We start from the raw sequence: 21,673 nt of genomic DNA on the forward strand, positions 1-21,673 counted from the left end.
ATTAGTTTTCTTCAACCTCATCACAGCATTTGGTACAAGGGAAAAATTAAGAATCCCGTAAACAAGAGGCTTACATGTACAACAATGTGGCCTTCATTGCCAAAGCTAACAAACACGAGATTTGAAATCGTACACAACGCAAAATAGCAGAAAAAATCTACATAATCGACATATGTCCCCTCTGTTATTTCATATTGTTGCTATTTTGTCAGCCAATAATCCCACCAGAAAACAAAATCCTAATTCCCCGACTTTAAGCCAGATTATAGAGTGGGCACCGTCCTTTGTTTAAGAATTGAATTCAATAATTCCTACCTAATTCTTCCCATTAATGGGATTTCTTCTATTTTCAATTTTTCAAGGGAGCTTAGTCTGAGTCTTCCCTGGATAAAGCACAATCTGTCATGATTGTCCACTAAAGGGCCCATCATTCACCAACAATTGAGTTTCAAAATCATGGAATCAGGTCAAAGTTTGCTTCCAATATTGACAGAACCTCAGTCAGTGAAGACACCCGGAAATCCGGTTGTAGATTTGACTTTGTGAAATCATCAGCGCTATACCTCCCTGTTTCATCAAGCAAGCATGTGAATGCTCCTGCTCGTTTTCCGCAAGCTACCTGAATGTGTTAAAAACAACATCAATCTGTGAAAACAAGAAACGGGGAAATTAGAGGTCCAAAATTTATCTAATCGTTACTTTAAGGGGAAAACAAGAAAATCTTTTGATGCTATGTGAAGCCAATTGAGACCTAATCATCTAAATGCATACCATTTAGAATACCGCTAGTATAAACGAAGGAAGAAAGCAAATGAACCAAAAAAAAAAAAAACATTTGTTCAGCATGAATAAGACCTTACATCATCTTTAAGGCTATCACCAACCATCATGACTTCATTGGGTTGAACTTCCCACGTTGAACAGATATGAAGTAGTGGACCAGGGTCTGGTTTATAAGGACGAAACTCCCTGCTTAGTGCTGGAGAAAATGTTATCTGCAGCAATGACAGATATTACAAAAGATATAAAGCCAACCTTTACAGAATATTAATTTTGCAAAAGCAAAGATCATGACAAAAACTCCCTCACAGAAAGTGTGGATACTTAAGATAGAGAATCAGCAGATAATTAAAGCCAATTACAGCTTAGACAAAGCTCAGTCAAGAGGGATGCATGGAGTGAAATTTACACAACCCTCACATCAGTTTTGAGCTATCCTACCTATAGATAACACATAATGGGAAAGGGCAAAAGAATCTGACTAGCTTTGAAGTCTAACAACACTGAATAAGGTTACATTATTCTATTTTAACATCACAGAACAGTTTAAACCTATCATAAGTAGTTACCCACCAATAATGCATATGGGGTAATAGTGCCATTATTGCGGAATCCAGGTTAAACAGTCACAAAAATCATGGTGATGTGGACAGTAGAGAAATAGATGGCAATACAAATACAAACAAAATCACTGTTTTTTTTTTTTTTTTTTTTTTTTTACTATTCAACCCAGCTTCTACAGCAATAAACCATTTTCTTTGGCATGTATGTTGGTCCCCTTTAGAACTGCATGAAAAAATATAATATATCCAACCTACCACATTGAAGAGGACAATTCAGATACATTCATGGACCCATAGCATTTTGTGCATATTGGTAAGCCACATAGGAAAAATGACTAATTCCAGAACATACTCATGAAATGCTAGACTTCTCTCTTGATATTCCCATCACATTTCAAATACAATAAGAAGAATTCCATGCAGAACAGCTCTAGTGAATAATTTCATGTGAAATTCAACAAAACTGATACACAAATTATCTCTCATGCTTTGCAAAAATTACCCCAAATTGGTTATGAAAAAGATCAACTGCTTCCTTAATATTGCGAGTTATTAATCCTCTTCTGCAAAAAGGAAATAAAGAAATTGTCAGCATAGCTAAAATCAAGTTTAAGTGAGCACATAACATTATCAGAAACAAAGTGAACAGTCAATAAAAGGAGAACTCCATACAGTCTAACAAAAAGCACTCCAATTCAAGCAGCCACAAACCATATAGTCTATTTATGTACGACGAAAAAAGGAAACCTTAAACACGATGGAACTTGACCTTATTTTCTTTGAATCAAGAAACCCACAAAGTTGCGCTGTACCTGCACCATCATTAACCGCATAATAGAACCTTAATTAATTATAATGTCTATGAAAAATTGGAAAAACTTATCAAATTAACTAAGGTAGGGCGCCATTGGGAGTGGAGAACTTTTAGCATTACCAGATACTTTGACACGAAATCATAACTTTTGGCTCTATTGGTCAAAATTTCACTTTGGGTTTGAATGAGAAGTGTCTAATACAAACTTGTTTTCCGAAGTTCTTTTCCGAAGAGCACTTCTATTTGGAAGTACTTTGCCCAAATGCGCTCTTAAACACTAATAATCTAAAGCATTCATGCTTAACTTCAAATTTAAATTCTTATAATCACATAACTAGAATAGAAGCATCAGAAGAGAGCTTTCTAAATAACCCATAAAATTAAAAAAATAAATGTAAAATATACATTAAAAAAAAAAAAAACAACCCACCAGGCATAATTTGAAGGCGATCAAGGCCCTGGCGTTCAAAGTCGGCGATAGTTTGATACGCATGGCGCTGCAAATCGGGGCTCCAGCTCTCAATATGGTGAAGAATATCAATCCCAGTCGGATTCTCAGCTTTAACGCGCTTGTACTCGTCTTCTCCAAGCACGGCCCGGTACATTGCGGGGAAGTCGATGACGGGGACCGTTAGGGTTCCGTCCATGTCGAAAACGACACCCCGAAGGCGCGTCTTGGGTTTGGGAGGTGAAAATGATGACATCATGTACGAAGTGAAGTTGGAGATTGAGGAAAAGGGTCTTGTGGGGAGGAAGAGGAATGATTTTGAGAGAAATAAAGGCATGAATTTGTGATGATTTTGATATTTTGAGAGGAAATGTGAAGGAATTTGAAGTGAGAGTGAGTGATGGGAAAGCGTGGAGCATAAGAGCATTTGATGGAGATATTTGTGGGAAATGAAAATATGAAATAAATTTAGGGGACCAAAAAAAAAAAAAAGGAAATAAAACAAAAGTCCATTATTTTTTTGTAATTTTACTAAAATATTTAAAAACTGTTTTGAAATTAACCGTTAATTCCCCCATGGTTTGAATAAGCAACAAATTAGTTAAGAGTAAATGGACTTCCCCGCTTAATTAAGGGTGGGCTAAAGCCTAAAGGACCGGTCGGGCCGGGGATTTTTGTGAGTCGGGTTGAACTTTCTTACAAAATTTTAGTTTTTGGTTTATTGATTAATAATTTTTTTAACTCTCAAATTGAAAATTGCTTTGGTTCAAATTACTTTGGCTTACAAATTTTACTGATTTAGAGTTGTAAGCTATAGAAACTTCATAACTCTACTTTTGCAAGGTTATATATATATAATTTTTAGAGTGTTTTGTTAAAATAATTTTTTTGTAAATCTATAAAAATAATTTTATAAAACTATGTTAAAAATATTGTATAAAAATTTTTTGGATGACAAGTAATTTTAAATATTTTTTTGATTTTGAGATTGATATACAGAAGGGGATTTTAATTTTCTTTCAAACTAACTAATTAGAAAATTTCTCAAAAATAGGCAAAAATGCTACCAAAATCCTACGGGGAAAAATCACCAAAAAAAAAAAAAAAAAAACAATCAAAAACGTCCTATGCCCAATCCACTAGTACCCAAAAATTATGGCATGAAATTATTTGATACTAATCATATTTTCGGAGTAAGTCAGAAAGAGTTTGTTTGCTAAGAAAAAAAATTATTTCAGGGTATGTATGTTAATGTCAGTATGTGTACTAGAGCTGGCAAAATTTGACACGACCCGATTACCCGACACGAACACGACATAAATAAATGGATATGGGTCGTCAAATTTAACACGATTATTAAATGGGTCGGGTCCGGGTCAACACGATTTTTTTCCGTGTCGGGTTTGGGTTAAAATTCTTGACCCATTTACCCGATCAATGACCCGATTATATTTTTTATTTTAAAATAATTTACATATTCTTATAATTAAAACTCAAATATTAGAGATGATTTTCTTTTTTTTTTATTCTTTAAAAGGGTGAATATAAACACAATGTTTTATTTATAAAATTTTACATACATTTAGAGCTTCAATAGTATAAATGTGTAAAAATTGATAGATATGTATATTTTATAATATTGATATATAATATTATATATATATATATATATAATTAAAACCTCAATAGTATACATGTGTAATATATTGGTAGATATGTATATTTTATAATATTGATAAATTATGTATGTATGTATGTACATACGTATGTATGATAGTGTGTAAATATTTGATGTAACTTTTGTTCAATATATAGATATTAAACGGATTATTGGGTAACCCGATTATTTTTCCGTGTCGGGTTTGGGTCTCAATATTTTGACACGATTATTAAATGGGTCGGGTTTGGGTCGACCTAAATTTGACACGACACGAAGCTGACACGACACGAACACGACCCGATGACCCGTTTTGCCAGCTCTAATGTGTACGAGTGTGAGTATTCAACGCCAATCAGAACATTTAAAAAAAGAAAAAGAAATTGTTTTTTAAATATTATGCCCGGTCTGGCGGTGTTCCTGCCAAGCCCGGTCCGGTCTCGAAATCAAAACCATGGGCCCGTGTGGCTTCGTCGGTTTGTCCGGCCATATTTTGCAGACAGAAATAACTTGACAAAGTTGGTTTCGGGAAACAAGGGTATTTTGGTAGTTTTGTGGATTTTTCAGCGGTCGAATACGAAGGGAGATGAGTTTTATTTTATTTTTCAACATTCTAGTTACAGTCTAAACTTTAAACCAGCCTCATTCTTCTGAATTTATCTTCTCCCGAAAGACCAAACCCAAACTTTAAACATGATTTTAATCACCAATATCAGTGTCTAGAACTAAATTATTGTTATTATTTTTACTATATTATTTATTAATGTTAGACAAGCAGAATATTAAGATTATCCTTCGTTTAGTTTTATTTTAAAAAATTTGTTTTGTGCATTGTTATGTGTTTTAAACTAAAAATATATTGTATTTTAAATTTATTAAAAAGAACAGGTTGAAAATGTCGGTTCGGATAATACAATAATAATAATGAATAGGTTCAATATTTTTATATTTCTTTCAACCCAAATAAATTAATGAAAGGTTTCGGATGTATAAAATTTAACATAATATTGTAAGAACATGACATGAAAGTGCCTGAATATGACTCATCACAAGTCTAGTTATCTCTCAAAAGAAAAATTATGTGTGTTTAATAAACATTATTATGTAAGGCTTAATATGTAATATTTTGTTTCAAAAATGGATCATAGAACTTAAGAAATGAAAAATAAATAAAACACAACTGCTACCGTTAAGTGGGGAGATTCTTGTAAATTTTGCACAATTTATCAACTAATTTTGTTGTTTATTCAAACCTTAAGGGAGCTATACGGTTGATTGCAAAACAATAGTTTTAAATGTATTGAGCTTCAATGTTGCATCAAGTTTCAGAGGATGTTGGATTATAAACTCGGTACAACATTTAAATCATAGAACTATGTAATATTTGTGTATTCATCATTGATAATTTCAGATTTATTTTTTTTTCAAAAGCTGTGGAGATTAGCTTTCCACATATGGTCCAACAATGGCGTGTTAGTTGAGTTATGTTTGTGGTTACATATTTTTATGTATTTAATATTTTATGGTTTGTGTTAAGCTATCTCCGGTATAAATACTTCCTTATGTATTCAGTTCAGCAATCAAGTAGAAAGAAATCTTCTCAATTCATAAAATATAGTTTTAGTGTTATTGAGAATAGTTGTTTATTAATTAAATTCTGTAACAAAGTAGTATCATGTCATCATGATGGGTTATAAACTTGATTAGACATTGAAATCTCATCCATTTAAGGCCCAAATCATAAAACAATCTAGTAACATGTGATTCATCATTGATATCCAGGAGCTTCATCATTGATATCCAGAAGCTTTTGGATATTAATGATAAAACACACAAGACTAGATCACCAAAATAAAAAAATTTTAAAAAAAATTAAGAAAAAGTAATTATTTTTAAATCGGTTGGTAATCAGTTCGAGATAACTATCATTTTCCTGACATAATCTAAAATAGTCCTAAGCCCTGTTTGTTAAAGTTTCATAGTTTTGTACTTTCAAATTGAAATCGGTTTTGTTCAAAACATTTTGGCTTGTAAATATGGAGTTGTTGTGAGTTATGGTAACTTCAAAACTTTAATTTTGCAAGGTCTGATAATTATTAAATACAAAATAATTATTGTGAGACCAAAATAAGGAAGGGACCAAAATGGCTCAAGAGATAAAGCATACATCAAGCCATGCGACAGCCATAATTTAAGCATCGTGTTTTTTTTTTTTTTTACTTTTTTAAATAGAGAGAATTTCTATGTTAGAAGAAATATTCTACTCGGTGCCAGTCAAAATAAATTAAAATAAGATATTAATTTGTTTTAATTTTACGGCCGGTCTGGCCGGCGGTCTTCTTCCCGAGCCCGGTCGGGTCTCAAAATTAAGAAAATGCCCAGACAGAAGTTATAACCATGGCAAAGTTGGTTCTGGTAAGCAAGGGTAGTTTCGTAGTTTTGTAGATTTGTCCAACGGTCAACTGCTTGTTCAACTTGAGGGGAGGAGATGAGTTTTACTTTTTCAACATTCTCTGGTTACTGTTTAAACTTTGAACCGGCCTCATTCGTTCTTCTGAGTTCTGAATCCATCTTCTTTCGAAAGACCCAAATCATGCCGGTGGCGGAGCTCTTTCTTGCAGCTTTCCTTCAGGTCTTGTTCGAGAGACTAATGTCTTCTGACTTACTAAAGCTAGCCGGTCGAGAGGGTGTCCGTTCAAAGCTGAAAGCGTGGGAGAAAACGCTCAAGACCATCGAGGCAGTGCTGATAGAGGCAGAGGAGAAGCAGCTCACTAACAGGGCTGTGAAAATATGGCTGGATGATCTCCGAGACTTGGCTTACGATGCAGAGGACATACTCGATGAGTTTGCCAGCAGCTCTGGTACTAGCAAGCTACGTAGCATTATCCATTCTGGTTGTTATTTCTCTGGTGTAACTAGTGTTAAGTACAATATTCGTATAAGCTCTAAGATTGGAGAAATCAGTAGGCGGTTGGAGGAATTGTGTAATCGGAGAATAGATCTGAGATTGGATAAGATTGATGGAGGAGGGTCATTGAACAATGTTGCTGTTGGTGGTGGGCAAAGACCACCAGCCAAAAGACCACCAGCCACTACTTGTTTACCGAATGAACCTGCTGTTTATGGGAGAGATGAAGATAAGGCCAGGGTACTTAAGATTGTGTTAAAGATTGACCCAAATGATGATTCCAGCTTTCGATTGATACCCATTGTGGGTATGGGAGGTATTGGGAAAACAACTCTTGCTCGTGAGGTGTATAATGACAAGTCAGTGGAAGATTTTGATCCAAAAGCTTGGGTTTGTGTTTCCGATGACTTTGATGTTCTCAGGATCTCCAAGGTGATTCTTGAGTCAATTACGCTGTCTCCTTGTGAGCTGAAGGATTTGAATTCGGTGCAGCTTAAGTTGAAGGAAGCTTTGTTTAAGAAGAAGTATTTGATTGTCTTGGATGATGTTTGGAGCAAGAGCTATGACTTGTGGCAGGCTCTTAAGTCTCCATTCATGGCGGGGGCACCTGGTAGCAGGATAATTGTGACCACTCGCAGCGTGGATGTAGCCCTAACAATGGGATCTGGTGGATATTATGAGCTGAAGCTTTTGTCTGATGATGATTGCTGGTCGGTGTTCGTGAAACATGCATTTGAGAGTAGAGATGCTGGCACACATGAAAATCTTGAGTCTATCCGTCAGAAAGTTGTTGAGAAGTGCAAAGGTTTACCTCTCGCAGCAAGGGCTCTTGGTGGTCTTCTACGATCTAGGCAGAGATTTGTTGAGTGGGACGATATATTGGACAGTAAAATATGGGCTTTACATGATGAAATTGAGATTCCTTCTGTTCTGAAGTTAAGCTATCACCATCTTCCTTCACATTTAAAAAGATGCTTTGCTTATTGCGCAATTTTACCAAAGGATTATGAATTTGAAGAGGAGGAACTCGTTCTTTTATGGATTGCAGAAGGTCTTATTCAACCGTCTAAAGACAGTAAACAACTAGAAGACTTGGGCAGTGAGTATTTCCGTGATCTCTTGTCGAGATCTATGCTCCAGAAATCAAGTAGTAGCGAATACAAATATGTGATGCACGACCTTGTACATGATTTGGCTCAATGGGCTTCTGGAGAGACATGCTTTAGACTGGAGGATGAATTTTCGGGGGATAGACAGTCAAATGTATTTGGAAAGGTTCGCTATTCTTCTTACATGTCTAGTGGTCATTGTGATGGGATGGATAAATTTAAAGTTCTTGATAAATTTGAGAATCTGAGAACATTCTTGCCAATATTCATAGAAGGTCTTATTCCTTCTTACATAAGTCTCATGGTTTTATCTGATTTGCTACCAAAGTTCAAAAAGTTGAGGGTGTTATCTCTGAGAAGATACTACATCACTGAGGTTCCTATATCAATTGGATGTTTAAGACATCTAAGGTATCTAAACTTTTCTGACACTAAGATCAAATGCTTACCTGAGTCAGTTACCTCTCTGTTAAATTTGGAAATTTTGATCTTAAGAGATTGCTTGCATCTTTTGAAGCTGCCATCAAGTATAGGAAATTTGGTTAAGTTACTTCATCTTGATATTGAAGGTGCAAATCTTTTAAGTGAGTTACCACTACGAATGAAAGAATTAAAATGTCTTCAGACTTTGACTAATTTTATTGTCAGCAAAGGCAGTGGATGTACTTTGAAAGATTTGAAGAATTGGAAGTTTCTTCGAGGAAGACTTTGCATTTCAGGGCTAGAGAATGTCATCGATTCACAAGAAGCAAATGAAGCTATGTTAAGAGAGAAGAAAGGCCTAAAATTCTTGCAGTTAGAATGGGGAGCAGAACTTGATGACTCGCGAGATAAGGCTAGAGAAATGAATATACTCGACATGCTACAGCCTCACAGAAATGTAAAAGGGCTAGCAGTTAATTTTTATGGTGGTGCAAAGTTCCCATCTTGGGTAGGAGATCCATCATTTTCCAATATAGTGTTCCTAATCCTGCAAAATTGTAAGAGATGCACATCCTTGCCCACGCTGGGACAATTATGCTCGCTTAAAGATCTCACCATTGTAGGCATGTCGGGATTAAGAAGTGTAGGTTCAGAGATTTATGGGGAAGGTTGCTCAAAACCTTTTGAATCATTGCAGTCTTTATATTTTGAGGATTTGCAAGAATGGGAGCACTGGGAACCTAACAGAGAAAATGACGAGCATCTTCAGACATTCCCTCATCTCCGAAAGCTTTCCATCAAGAAATGCCCCAAACTCTCTGGACGACTTCCTAATCATCTTCCTTCTTTGGAGAAAATTGTGATTACTGAATGCATGCAGTTGGTGGTATCATTACCAAGCCTTCCAGCTGCCTGCAAATTGAAAATTGATGGATGCAAAAGGTTGGTGTGTGATGGTCCATCTGAGTCCAATTCACTAAGCAATATGACTCTTTACAATATTTCAGAGTTCGAAAATTGGTCGAGTCAGAAGTTTCAGAAAGTAGAACATCTGAAGATTGTTGGCTGTGAAGGGTTTATAAATGAGATTTGTCTGGGGAAGCCACTAGAGGGGCTGCAAAGCCTAACCTGCCTAAAAGACCTACTTATCGGGAATTGTCCAACTCTTGTTTCGCTTCCGAAGGCCTGCTTTCTTTCCAATTTGAGTGAAATTACCATCGAGGATTGCAATGCTCTAACATCCTTAACTGATGGAATGATACACAACAATGCACGACTTGAAGTCTTGCGAATTAAAGGTTGTCATTCTTTAACATCCATTTCAAGAGGGCAGCTACCTTCATCTCTGAAAGCAATTGAGATCAACAATTGTCAAATACTGCAGTGCGTGTTGGATGACACAGAGGATAGTTGTACTTCTTCTTCATCTTCTTCTTCAATAATACAGGAGAAAAGCATCAACAGCACCAGCACATATCTTGATCTTGAGAGCTTATGTGTTTACAACTGCCCATCTGCCTATCTTCAAGATACCAGTTACCTGTCACACTCAAACGCCTTGATATTCAGATGTGTTCAAATTTCATGGTGTTGACATCAGAATGCCAATTACCTGAGGTGCTTGAAGAGCTGAAAATTGTGAGTTGTCCAAAATTAGAGTCAATAGCAGAAACATTTTTTGATAATGCTCGTCTTAGATCTATTCAGATCAAGGATTGTGATAATCTTAGGTCCATACCCAAAGGCTTACACAATCTTAGCTATCTTCATTGCATTAGTATAGAACACTGTCAAAATCTTGTTTCTTTCCCAGAGGATTTGCTTCCTGGTGCCATCATAGAATTTTCAGTCCAGAACTGTGCTAAGCTTAAAGGCCTACGGGTTGGCATGTTCAACTCTCTTCAAGATTTACTCCTGTGGCAATGTCCGGGCATTCAATTCTTCCCAGAAGAGGGTTTATCCGCCAACGTAGCTTACCTTGGAATTTCTGGTGATAATATTTATAAGCCACTTGTTACGTGGGGCTTTCACAAGTTCACTTCTCTTACAGCTCTCTGCATTAATGGTTGCTCAGATGCAGTATCCTTTCCTGACGAAGAGAAGGGAATGATATTGCCCACTTCTCTGACTTGGATTATAATTTCGGATTTCCCAAAACTGGAACGCCTATCTTCCAAGGGCTTCCAGAACCTCACATCTCTTGAAAGTTTAACTGTCATGTCTAGCCCAAATTTTAATTCCTTCCCGGAAGTGGGCTTTCCGTCCTCTCTTTTGTCTCTATCGATTGAAGGTTGTCCTTTATTGAAAAACAAATGCAAAAAGGGCAAGGGCAAGGGACAAGAGTGGCCAAAGATAGCGCATGCTCCTTATGTTAACATAGATGGAAAATTCATTTACGATCCGGAAGAGGAAGCATTATGTCCATTTTGATGTCAGAAATAATAGAAGAGCGAAAAACCAGATCATGATTTTGGCAACCATTTATTCTATGTCAGGTCTGTCGACTTCTATCCCCTCAACCATTATTCAGGTTGATATGAATTCATTTAAGTTGTTTTCAGTTTCACAGAAAATACTTATCTTAGAATTCAGGTGTATGTTCTATTTTGCATGAATTCGAGTGTATGTTATGCACTGTTTTAACAGTAACTCTGGGATGCCCATGTGCAGATTTTTGGTTGAATGCAGCAGTAATCATCACAAAAATAGCTTAGATCAGAAAGTATCATCTGGTCTTATTGTCAAGAGGACAGTCAAGCTGGATATTCCTATCTAAATGTATCAATAAAATTCTTGCCCTTCCACATATGCTGAGATTAATGGAAAGTGATACTTTTGAGGATGGCAGTGGATAATCTGGTGAAGGGACTTTTGTTGGAACTGAAAGAAAGTTAAAGGCCTGTCACAGGAGCTTGTTGCAATGTCTTCTTACTTCTCAGTAAGTCCTATCTTCATAATGAATTGTATGTTACATGTTGTCCTAGGAATTAAAAGACTAATAACATTTTACTTTCAAGATTTTTGAAAAATAATTTTCTGTATTTGTTCAGGACTAAGTTATCAGATTTCTTGTTATGCATTGGATCTATATAATTCATTGCAATGTTTGTATGACAGCTGCGCACTGCACATATCCTGGTCTGCCATGTCACATTTGAGTCTTCAATGGCAGGGTACCTGTCTAGCAGCTCATGCATGTGTTGGCATCATCAAAAAACGAATGTAGTTGCTGATTTTCATGTTTTCAGAAAGGTAAAAGGGCTGCTCATTTTTGCTTTCCTTGTCTGGAATTTTCAGATTTACACAGTTAATTTCGTGATTCTAGGCCCATAGAGATTAGTGCCTTGCTCTCTTTGAATCATAATGACTGCCTTGCTATTAGTTATTTGATCCTCTTAAAATGTGGTTCATGAGTTTCCTTAGTTTGTTTTTCTTTGAAAATTTTACTACTGTTTCTGTGTGTCAGTTGTTAGTTGGTGAGAGTGAGGCTCATTACAATGCTACTATTTTTTTCTTTTAATTCTTAATTGAAGCTATACAAAATTATTTTCCGTTAAAAGAAATAGAAATTGCCTTCCAGTGCTTATGTTTTTTTTTTGCTCTCCCTGCGTCTTATTGTAAATAATGCAAGTAAAAGTTTTCCAGATGCCTATAGTTCCTAAAGTTAAAGTCTCTGATCTTGCAAGAGGAAGCCCTATGGATCAAGCAATAGTGCTTTTGTTTCATTTTTTTCATCTATCAAGCAATAGGCTTAAATGTTTCTGCTTTTGATAAGACCAGAAATAACTTTTTTTTTCTTCTTTTTTTGTTTTTTTAAATAGAGATACAAGATAGCACCAGTTAACCATACAATGAGCTTCTAAATGTACTACACAAGTACCTGTTGGAACAGTGGATAGTAGTGCAATTCACATACTCTTGCTGATTTCCTGAAGGTTGCAGTAACAAACCACTTAATCTATGCTGCTTTATGTTTTGGACGAATCTTAGGAATTTTGAAACGAATTGTGTTTCAGAGAGTTAGTGATACTCAATGATGCAAATAAGGACTCGTATCATCTCTGGTTGTGTGCATTCTTCTAACAACAACCTTATGAAGAGATTGGCTTTTGGATCTTCTTACTGTTTCAGACTTGTATCTATTATTGGCATAGCACCACTATTATATAATGTCAGTTTGTTGAGGTCTGCTTTGTGGGGGCTTGTTTTATCTCCTGCTCTTGAATGTGCTTGTAAAGTAAAGATCCATCATTTGTTGCCTCCTCGATGGGTTTGATTAAAAGCTAAACTGATGGTGTTTAAGGGAAATCCAGGCCTTACAGCAAATGGGGCGATTTTCTCCAGACCATGCTGGTAAATTCTTTTGTGTTAATTTTCACAATCTTTAGACCTTCAATACAGTTTATTATGCGGAAATTATGGGAGTGGTTGATTTAATCTCCAAAGCAGCTTTTGATCAAGGACTGATGAATCTTTGGCTCCTGGCTAGTTTGTCAATGAATTTTAGATTTTCTCAAGCTTTAGAAAAGCTAACTTCTATAGCAGATTTAATTGGCCAATGTTGGTCTTCCATGTGATGATTTCACTTAATTAGGAGAGCATCCTGATACTATCGGAGACTCCCAATTCCCAAATGATTCAAATGATTTTTATTGAATAGGTTTAATTAATGGTTGCACTTTTTTTTTTTAAATATTTGAGGCATGTTCTCTTTGACACATCTGGACAGAAATCAGGGCATGAATTTTGCGATGAGTTTGAGATTTTGAGAGAAACTAAAGGAAATGGGACATAAACGATCATGAGACTAAGTTCAATTTATTTACCGGTTCAACTTCAATAAACAAGTGCTGATATTATATGAAATCTGTAGTTTCAAACTTCTTCCCCCCCCCCCAAAAAAAAAAAACTGCTTAATTGTTGTCACATTCTACAAATTGTAATTGCTTTTAAAGCTCTTGAGATCGTATATTCTTGATTCCTCGAGCTACTTTGTTAACAAGGATTTCACCAATTTTTTTTTTCCCCGGCAAAATGCATAGAACCAGAGTCTCAAAGCATCAATAGAATTACTCTTTCACTGATGGTACAAACAATTAATTAATCCTGACCCATGCTAGAAAATCATTTGAACTATGAAGGAGTTTCTTGATAGCATGTGCATCAGGATGCTCTTCTCACTAACAGAAATCAGAGCAAATCAGCAAATGAATGTGCAATAGCATTAGCATACATCTATTAAAACTGGAGAAATCTGAAATTCATTGAAGAAATCTTGTTGCAAAGGTTCAACAATCTACTCAAAGGATGACAATTGGCAGGGAGTCTCATTGATACAACTAACTGTATTGTGGACTAAAGACTGCCGAAAGCTACCCAAAGAAATTTATCAATATGATCTTGGAAAAGCGCCCTACTTGCTGCCAGTCCAAGACCAGGATTTCCTTTCAAATTAGCACTAAATCGAATCCACAGAGGAGACCGTCACAGACCATGCCTCAACAGCTGATGTAAATCCCATCAAACTAGATATTTCAAGCTCGTAGGATTGCCTGTTGATAAAACTGCCGTGGCCATAGTTACCAGCCCAAAAGCCAATCACTTCGTAAGGATGTTGTTGGAAAGAGGCACATAACCAGCACACTTTGTATCATTGAGTATTCCAACTCTTGGAATCTCTGTTTCATTTAATGATCCTGAGATTCATCCAAACCATAGAGAAAAACAGATTAAATGGATATTGCATCCAAGAAAGAAGAAAAACGATGCTGGAAAAATAGAACACAAGTCAAGTTTAGATTAGGAAACAAGGTTAATCACTCACCACAAGCTTGAGCAAATAAGCTAGTGACCACTGTTTTGGCAGATAATTCTTCCTCAATAACGATATGCAGATGATGCAGATGCTCTTTGCATCGTTGATTGGTGATTAAAGATTAATTAGCAGCTCCAGATATATAGATGAGATCAGCTGTCGGTATTTTCCATCTCGATAAGAATGAACAGAAAGTTTTTTCTGGCATTATCAAATTCTAGACCCTTAATACCGCCAGCAGCTCTGACTAGAAAGCGAATAGCAGTCCCTTATGCCTTCTCTTGCACGCGACTCAAAACTCTTGGACCTAAGAGGCATCTGTGAAACTTTTACGGCAGAATTAAATTACAATAAGATGCTTGGGATACCATACTGGAAGGCAAATTCTATTTTTATCCTAAAAAAATACTTTTTTTTGCATATTAAAAATAAAGAAGAATAAAACAAAATATGTGAGAACATCATAAGCCTTGCACCTTAACAACTGAAAAGACGTGAGCCAAAATGAAAAAAGTTAAAAAAATAACAAAAGCTCAAAAACCACATAAAAGAATAACCAATAAGAGGGAAGTCATTATGAATTTATGAATCAAATAAAAGCAAAGCAATAATCTCTATGGGCTGCGATTCTCAATATTAATTGTAAATCTGATTATTGATTATTCCAATTGAGGCTAACCAAAATATCAGCGGTCCTATTACCTTCTTTGAAAGTATGAGAAATCAGTGACTGAATTCCTTTCTTAGCGATGCTGATACCTGCATGAGCACCCCGAAAAGACCCCGCCGTTGAAGACTCGCGTAGCAGATCAAAATGTGCATGGCCATCATATTAAATTGCAATGAGTGATATAAATCCAGGACATCACTAGAACCTGATAATATAGTCCTGAACACAAACTGAATTATATTTCAAATTTCTTGGAAGAAAAATGTTATTAATCTTTTAATTCCAAGGTTAACATGTACTTTACAGTATACTTATTTATCTTCATTCTGGAGTTTGGACTTAGAGAGAGGTAGATGACATTGCAACAAGATCCTGTGAGCTTTTCAACTTTCAGCTGCAACTTCAGTCCCTTCACCAGATTGTCCACTGCCAACCTCCAACTATCCCCTTTCATTAACTTCAGAATATAAGGAAGGGCAAGAACTTCATTTGTACATTCAGATGCTATGAAATAAGACAAGATGAGCTGCCTTGTGGTCTAAGCCAGTTTGTGCAGATCACTGCTGCATTCAACCGAAAATTTGTAACATTGAATTGCCGATTGGTGGTTAAATTTAATTAGCAGCTGCAGACATGTAGATAGTATCAGTTACTGGCATCCTCTGTCTACACAAGAAAGGAAAAAAAAAAATGCTATTTTTGGTCTTATCAAATTCAGTAACATTTATAGTTGAAAAGAAACTGAAACAAAAGAGCTATTGCTAGATCCTTTATTATTAAATATACCTGCCATTTTCACTACAGCATTAAATTAAAATAAGATGCTGTGAGACCAAAATTGTAAAAGAAATGGAAGGCAAATTCTTTTCCTTGTTTAGAGGAAAATATTTTTTAATAGCTTTTAATAAGCACAAAGAAGAATGAACAAAAATTAGCAGTAAACAAATGAGGCTTATTCTTTAACAACTCACAGAGCCCGAAAACCAGAGCTAAAACTTAAAAAGAAAACCAAACTAACTCAAGCTCATAAACCACACATCTAAACAACCAATAATAGGTCAGTCGTTATCAATCAAATGAAAAGCAAAACACTGATCTTCTGGGCCAATGTTGTAAGTCTGAATACTGCAATCTAAGGTCAGCCAAAACATGAGAGGCACTAGTACCTTCTTGGAAAGTACGAGATATCTGAATTCATTCCTTGGCGAAGCCAACACCACCATGAGCCATCTGACGGCGACACCTATTGAATATTCATATGGCGGATCAAGATAACAAAATACTGATAACTTTGATCTGAACACATAAACTGAAAGTTATTTTTCAAACATCTTACAAGTTAAAATGTCACTTCTGGTAAGTTACTAATGATTTAACCTTTTGGGTAACATGTAATGCATAGCTTACTTCTATATACTCATTCTGGAGATAGCACTTACAGAGAGGTAAGATAATACTGCAACAGCAGTCCCTTCTCCATCCTCAACGCATCACATTCCATTAAACTCGGCAAATATCGAAGAGCAAGAATTTTATTTTTACGTTGAGATAATTGTCAAACAGATAAACAGCTTGATTATCCTCTTGATAGTCATATCAGGCAAGCTACCTCGTGATGAAAGCTCATTCTGTGCTAATTAGTGCTGCATTCAGCCAAAATCTGCACATCAACATTCCAGGAATTACTGTTAAAATAGAGGATAACAGATTAATGCCCCTTCATGTATTGTCTAATTTCATGCATAAGAGAAAATGAAACTGATTTTCGGAAAATATTTAAATGAATTCATAACAGTAATCTGAATTGTTCAGGGGATAGAAGTTGACAGACCTGGCATAGAACACAAGATTGGGGACAGCATTTTCTGGTTCTGCGCTGTTCTTTTCTTTTGAAGATCAAAATAGACCTTATGCTACCTCTTGTTGATGGCGAATGAATTTGGGATCTATCACAACGTAAGGAATGTGGGCTATCTTTGGCCACTCTTGTCCTTTGTCCTTTCTGCATTTGTTTCCCAATAAAGGACAACCTATAATTTTTAGAGACAAAAGAGAGGATGGAAAGCCCGCCTCCGGGAAGGAAGTGAAATTTGGGCAAGAGAAGACTTCTAAACTCTCAAGAGATACGAGGTAATGAAAGCCCTTGGAAGATAGGCGTTCCAATTTTGGGAAATCTGAAATTCTAATCCAAGTCAGAGAGGTCGGCAATATCACTCCCTTCTCTACCTCAGGAAAAGACGCAGCATCTGAGCATCCATTAATGCAGAGTTTCCTAAGAGAGGTCAACTTGTGCAAGCCCCAGTTGACGAGTGGCTTATAGATATTAGCACCTGAAATTTCAAGGTACGTTAGGTTGGTGGATAAACCCTCTTCCGGAAAGAATACAATGCCTGGACATTTCTTTAGGGATAATTCTTGAAGAGAGCTGATTTTGCCGGTTAGTAGAGGGCCTTTAAGTTTATCACACTCTTCGATTGAAACGTCTACGACACTGCTGGGAAGCGCATCTTCTGGCAGAGAAACTAGATTATGACAACCTTCGATACTTATCCGATGAAGATGGCTAAGATTGTTCAAGCCTATTGGTAACGATTTAAGATTATCACAACTCGATATCAAAATAGATCTAAGACACGCATCATCATAGAATCTCTCCGCTATAGACTCTAGATTTGAACAATTAGAAATTGTCAGCGCTTCGATCGCCACAGGTAATTGGCATTCTGATGTCAGCACCTTGAAATTATAACAACACCAAATTTCAAGGCGTTTGAGTGTAACGGGTAACCGGCCTCCGGTCCATAAGCAAGTGAGCAATGGGCAGCGGAAGACGGATAAGCTCTCAAGATCAAGACATGTGCTGCTGCTGTTGATGGTTTTCTCCAGCACCGAAGAAGAAGTACAACTATTTTCTCTATCATCCAACACACACTGCAGTGTCTCACAATGTCGTATATCAATTGATTTCAGAGATGAAGGTAGCTGCCCTCTTGAAATGGATGTTAGAGAATGACAACCTTTGATTCGCAGGACTTCAAGTCGTACATTGTTGTGTATCATTCCATCAGTTAAGGATGTTAGAGCACAGCAATCTTCGATGGTAATTTTTCTCAAATTGGAAAGAAAGCAGACCTTCGGAAGCGAAACAAAAGTTGGACAATTCCCGATAAGTAGGTCTTTAAGGCAGGTGAGGCTGTGCAGCCCTTGTAGTGGCTTCCCCAGGCAAATCTCATTTACAAACCCTTCGCAACCAACAATCTCCAGATGCTCTACATTCTGAAACTTTTGACTCGACCAATTTTCGAACTCAGAAATATTCCAAAGAGTCATTTTGTTCAGTGACTTGGACTCAGATAGACCATCGCACACCAGCCTTTTGCATCCATCAATTTTCAATTTGCAGAGAGCTGGAACGCTTGGTAATGATATCACCAACTGCCTGCATTCAGTAATCACAATTTTCTCCAAAGAAGGAAGATGATTAGGTAGTCGTCCAGAGAGTTTGGGGCATTTATGTATGAAAAGCTTTCGGAGATGAGGGAATGCCTGAACATGCTCATCATTTTCGGTGTTAGGTTCCCATTTCTCCCAAACTTGCAAATCCTCAAAATATAAAGTCTGCAATGATGGAAAAGGTTTTGAGCAACATTCCCCATAAATCTCCGAACCTATGCCTTTTAATGCCGACATGCGTACGATGGTGAGATCTTTTAGCGAGCACAATTGTCCTAGCGAGGGCAAGGATGTGCTTCTTCGGCAATTTTTCAATATTAGGACCGCAACATTGGAAAACGATGGATCTCCTATCCAAGATGGAAACCTTGTACCACCGTAAGAATTGATTACAAGCCTTTTAATATTACCGTGAGGCTTCAGCATGTCAAGAATATTCTTTTCTCTAAGCTCATCTACTGAGTCGCCATCACGTCGTGCCCTCCATTCTAGCTTCAAGACTTCTAGGTCTTTCTTCACTCTTAACATAGCCTCATTTGCTTCTTGTGAATCGATGACATTCTCCAGTCCTGAAATGCAAAGTCTTCCTCGAAGAAACTTCCAATTCTTCAAATCTTTCAAAGCACATCCACTATCTTTGCCAACAATAAAATTAGTCAAAGTCCGAAGACATTTTAATTCTTTCATTCCTAATGGTAACTCACATAACCGATTTGCACCATCAATATCAAGATGATATAAATTAACCAAATTTCCGATACTTGATGGCAACTTCAAGAGAAGCCGGCAATCGCTCAAGATCAAAATTTCTAAATTGAAAAGTGAGGTAATTGCCTCGGGCAAACATTTGATCCAACTCTCAGAAAAGTTGAGATACCGTAGATGTTTTAAACATCCAATTGATGTGGGAACCTCAGATATACGGTATCTTCCCAAAGATAACACCCTCAACTTTTTACACTTCGGTAACAAATCAGATATAACCATGGGACTAATGTAGCCAGCAGGAGAAAAAAAGCATTCTTCTACAAATATTGGCAAGAATGTCCTCAAATTCTCAACTTTGTCGAGAACTTTAAATTTATTCATCCCATCACAACGAACGCCCATCCCATCACAATCACCACTGCGGACGTACGAAGAATGACGAACCTTTTCAAATACATTTGACTGTCTATCCACCGAAAATTGATCGTCCAATCTAAAGCATGTTTCACCAGAAGCCCATTGGGCCAAATCATGTACAAGGTCATGCATCACAAATTTAGATCCGCTGTTACTTGATTTTTGGAACAAGGATCTTGACAAGAGATCATGAAAATACTCACTGCCCAAATCATCTGCTTGTTTACGGTCCTTAGATTGTTGAATAAGGCCTTCTGCAATCCATAAAAGAACGAGTTCCTCCTCTGGGAATTCATAATCCTTCGGCAAAATTGCACAATAGGCAAAACATCTTTTTAAATGCGAAGGAAGATGGTGATAGCTTAACTTCAAAACAGAAGGAACCTCAGTTTCATCCTCTAAGTCCCATATTTTGCTGTCCAATATAGCTCTCCACTCATCAACTCTCTGCTTAGATCCAAGAAGACCACCGAGAGCCCTTGCTGCCAGAGGTAGACCTTTGCATTTCTCAACAACCCTTTGACGAGTTGACTCGAAATTTCCATGTGTGCCAGCATCTCTGCTGTCAAATGCATGAGCTACGAACACCGACCAGCAATCATCATCAGACAGAAGCTTCAGCCCATAATATTTAACAGGTCCCATTTTTGAGGCGACATCCCGGCTTCGAGTAGTCACAATTATCCTGCTGCCGGGTGCTCCAGCCATGAAGGGAGATTTTAGAGCATGCCACAATTCATACTTCTTGTCCCAAACATCATCCAAGACAATCAAAAACTTCTTCTTAAGCAGAGCTTCCTTCAGCTTAAGCTGCACCGAATTCAAATCCTTCAGATCACAAGAGGAGAGCGTGATCGACTCCAGAATAGCCTTGGAGATCCTGAGAACATCGAAGTCATCAGAAACACAAACCCAAGCTTTGGGTTTGAAATCTTCCACTCTCTTGTCGTTGTACACCTCCTGAGCAAGTGTTGTTTTCCCGATACCTCCCATACCCACAAGGGCTATTACTCGAAAGTTGGCAGCATCACAAGGATCATTCTTTAACACCATATCAAGTACCCTGGCTTTCTCTGTATCTCTCCCATAAACAGCAGGTTCGCTTGTTAAGCAGGTGGTGGGTGGTCTTTGCCTTACTGCAGCAGTATGCGCTGACCCTCCAGCAATCTTTTCCAATCCAAGATCAGTTCTCCTTTCACAGAGTTCTTCAAGCCTGCTACTGATTTCTTCCATCTTAGACCTCGTGCTAATACCGGCCATAATACTACTTGCACCAGAGGAAAAGCCTTGGATGAGGCTACGAAACGTGCTAGAGCTGGCTTCATGTTTCTTCAACAATCTCAGCCCGGCTTCAGCAGCAAACTCATCGAGTATGTCCTCTGCATCGTAAGCCAAGTCTCGGAGATCATCCAGCCACAGCTTCACAGCCCTGTCACTCAGCTGCTTCTCCTCTGCATCGATCAGCACTGCCTCAATTGTCTTGAGTGTTTCCTCCCACTTTTTCAGCTTTGCACGGACACCCTCTTGGCCAGCTAACTTCAGCAACTGAGGGGACATTAATTTTTGGAACAACGCCTGAAGAAAGGCAGAAAGAAAGAGCTCCGCCACAGGCATGGCTTCTTTTTTTTGGGGGGAGGGGGGGTGCTTTTGCAAGTCCAAAAAGAGAGAAAATCAGAAGAATTCAGACGGGTTATCACACAAAAGAGAAGAACGAAAGCAATAAGCAAAATGATAATATTTAAGATTCTAATATTTAAATACTAAATTAATTCTTAATATTATATATCACTCACGTATTATTTATTATTTATTATTTTATTCTACTATGTAATTAATGAGTATCACATCAATTAGAATATAACTCAAATATTGAATTTCTATTATTACCCTTTGCAAAATGGCATCACT

The 21,673-nt window shown here is 37.1% G+C and overlaps 3 protein-coding genes across 8 annotated transcripts; 1 reads left to right on the forward strand and 2 right to left on the reverse strand.

The window, feature by feature from the left end:
• Positions 1-30: 30 nt before the first annotated feature.
• LOC18032704 (haloacid dehalogenase-like hydrolase domain-containing protein At2g33255) lies at positions 31-3,023 on the reverse strand. The gene is made up of 5 exons (XM_006420342.2): positions 2,588-3,023; positions 2,113-2,155; positions 1,846-1,906; positions 861-995; positions 31-619 (listed from the first exon to the last, which is right to left on the reverse strand). The coding sequence occupies exons 1-5, from the start codon at positions 2,940-2,942 to the stop codon at positions 455-457; spliced, it is 759 nt and encodes a 252-aa protein (XP_006420405.2). The 5' UTR covers positions 2,943-3,023; the 3' UTR covers positions 31-454.
• A 3,767-nt stretch (positions 3,024-6,790) lies between these two features.
• On the forward strand, positions 6,791-13,588 carry LOC18033131 (putative disease resistance RPP13-like protein 1). Of its 3 annotated transcripts, XM_024182063.1 has the most exons (5): positions 6,791-11,197; positions 11,373-11,480; positions 11,551-11,640; positions 11,820-11,954; positions 12,524-12,819. In XM_024182063.1, the coding sequence occupies exon 1, from the start codon at positions 6,856-6,858 to the stop codon at positions 10,294-10,296; it is 3,441 nt and encodes a 1,146-aa protein (XP_024037831.1). In that variant the 5' UTR covers positions 6,791-6,855; the 3' UTR covers positions 10,297-11,197; positions 11,373-11,480; positions 11,551-11,640; positions 11,820-11,954; positions 12,524-12,819. The 3 variants fall into 3 exon arrangements, with proteins under 3 accessions (XP_024037831.1, XP_024037827.1, XP_006420407.1); XM_024182059.1 differs by lacking the exon at positions 12,524-12,819 and adding an exon at positions 13,404-13,588 and having other exon boundaries at positions 11,373-11,640; XM_006420344.2 differs by having other exon boundaries at positions 11,373-11,640.
• Positions 13,589-13,952: 364 nt separating this feature from the next.
• On the reverse strand, positions 13,953-21,468 carry LOC18032422 (putative disease resistance RPP13-like protein 1). 4 transcript variants are annotated; one of them, XM_024182052.1, is made up of 7 exons: positions 17,019-21,468; positions 16,627-16,847; positions 16,354-16,430; positions 15,499-15,812; positions 15,220-15,406; positions 14,527-14,843; positions 13,953-14,398 (listed from the first exon to the last, which is right to left on the reverse strand). In XM_024182052.1, the coding sequence occupies exon 1, from the start codon at positions 21,377-21,379 to the stop codon at positions 17,096-17,098; it is 4,284 nt and encodes a 1,427-aa protein (XP_024037820.1). In that variant the 5' UTR covers positions 21,380-21,468; the 3' UTR covers positions 13,953-14,398; positions 14,527-14,843; positions 15,220-15,406; positions 15,499-15,812; positions 16,354-16,430; positions 16,627-16,847; positions 17,019-17,095. The 4 variants fall into 4 exon arrangements, with proteins under 4 accessions (XP_024037820.1, XP_024037817.1, XP_024037814.1 ...); XM_024182049.1 differs by having other exon boundaries at positions 15,492-15,812; XM_024182046.1 differs by having other exon boundaries at positions 14,527-14,835; positions 15,220-15,812.
• Between the last annotated feature and the right edge of the window lie 205 nt (positions 21,469-21,673).

Source organism: Citrus clementina, unplaced genomic scaffold (assembly GCF_000493195.1).
Source record: "Citrus clementina cultivar Clemenules unplaced genomic scaffold, Citrus_clementina_v1.0 scaffold_9, whole genome shotgun sequence".
Lineage (NCBI taxonomy): Eukaryota > Viridiplantae > Streptophyta > Magnoliopsida > Sapindales > Rutaceae > Citrus > Citrus x clementina.

Excerpts from the sequence above, each read along its gene's own strand:
- LOC18032704 (XM_006420342.2), bottom strand. The coding sequence starts at position 2,942 with ATGCCTTTATTTCTCTCAAAATCATTCCTCTTCCTCCCCACAAGACCC. Across the intron at positions 1,907-2,112 it reads CTTGATTCAAAGAAAATAAG|AAGAGGATTAATAACTCGCA; the intron begins GTCAAGTTCCAT and ends TCCTTTTTGCAG. Across the intron at positions 620-860 it reads GTGATAGCCTTAAAGATGAT|GTAGCTTGCGGAAAACGAGC; the intron begins GTAAGGTCTTAT and ends TAACACATTCAG.
- LOC18032422 (XM_024182052.1), bottom strand. The coding sequence starts at position 21,379 with ATGCCTGTGGCGGAGCTCTTTCTTTCTGCCTTTCTTCAGGCGTTGTTC.
- LOC18033131 (XM_024182059.1), top strand. The coding sequence starts at position 6,856 with ATGCCGGTGGCGGAGCTCTTTCTTGCAGCTTTCCTTCAGGTCTTGTTC.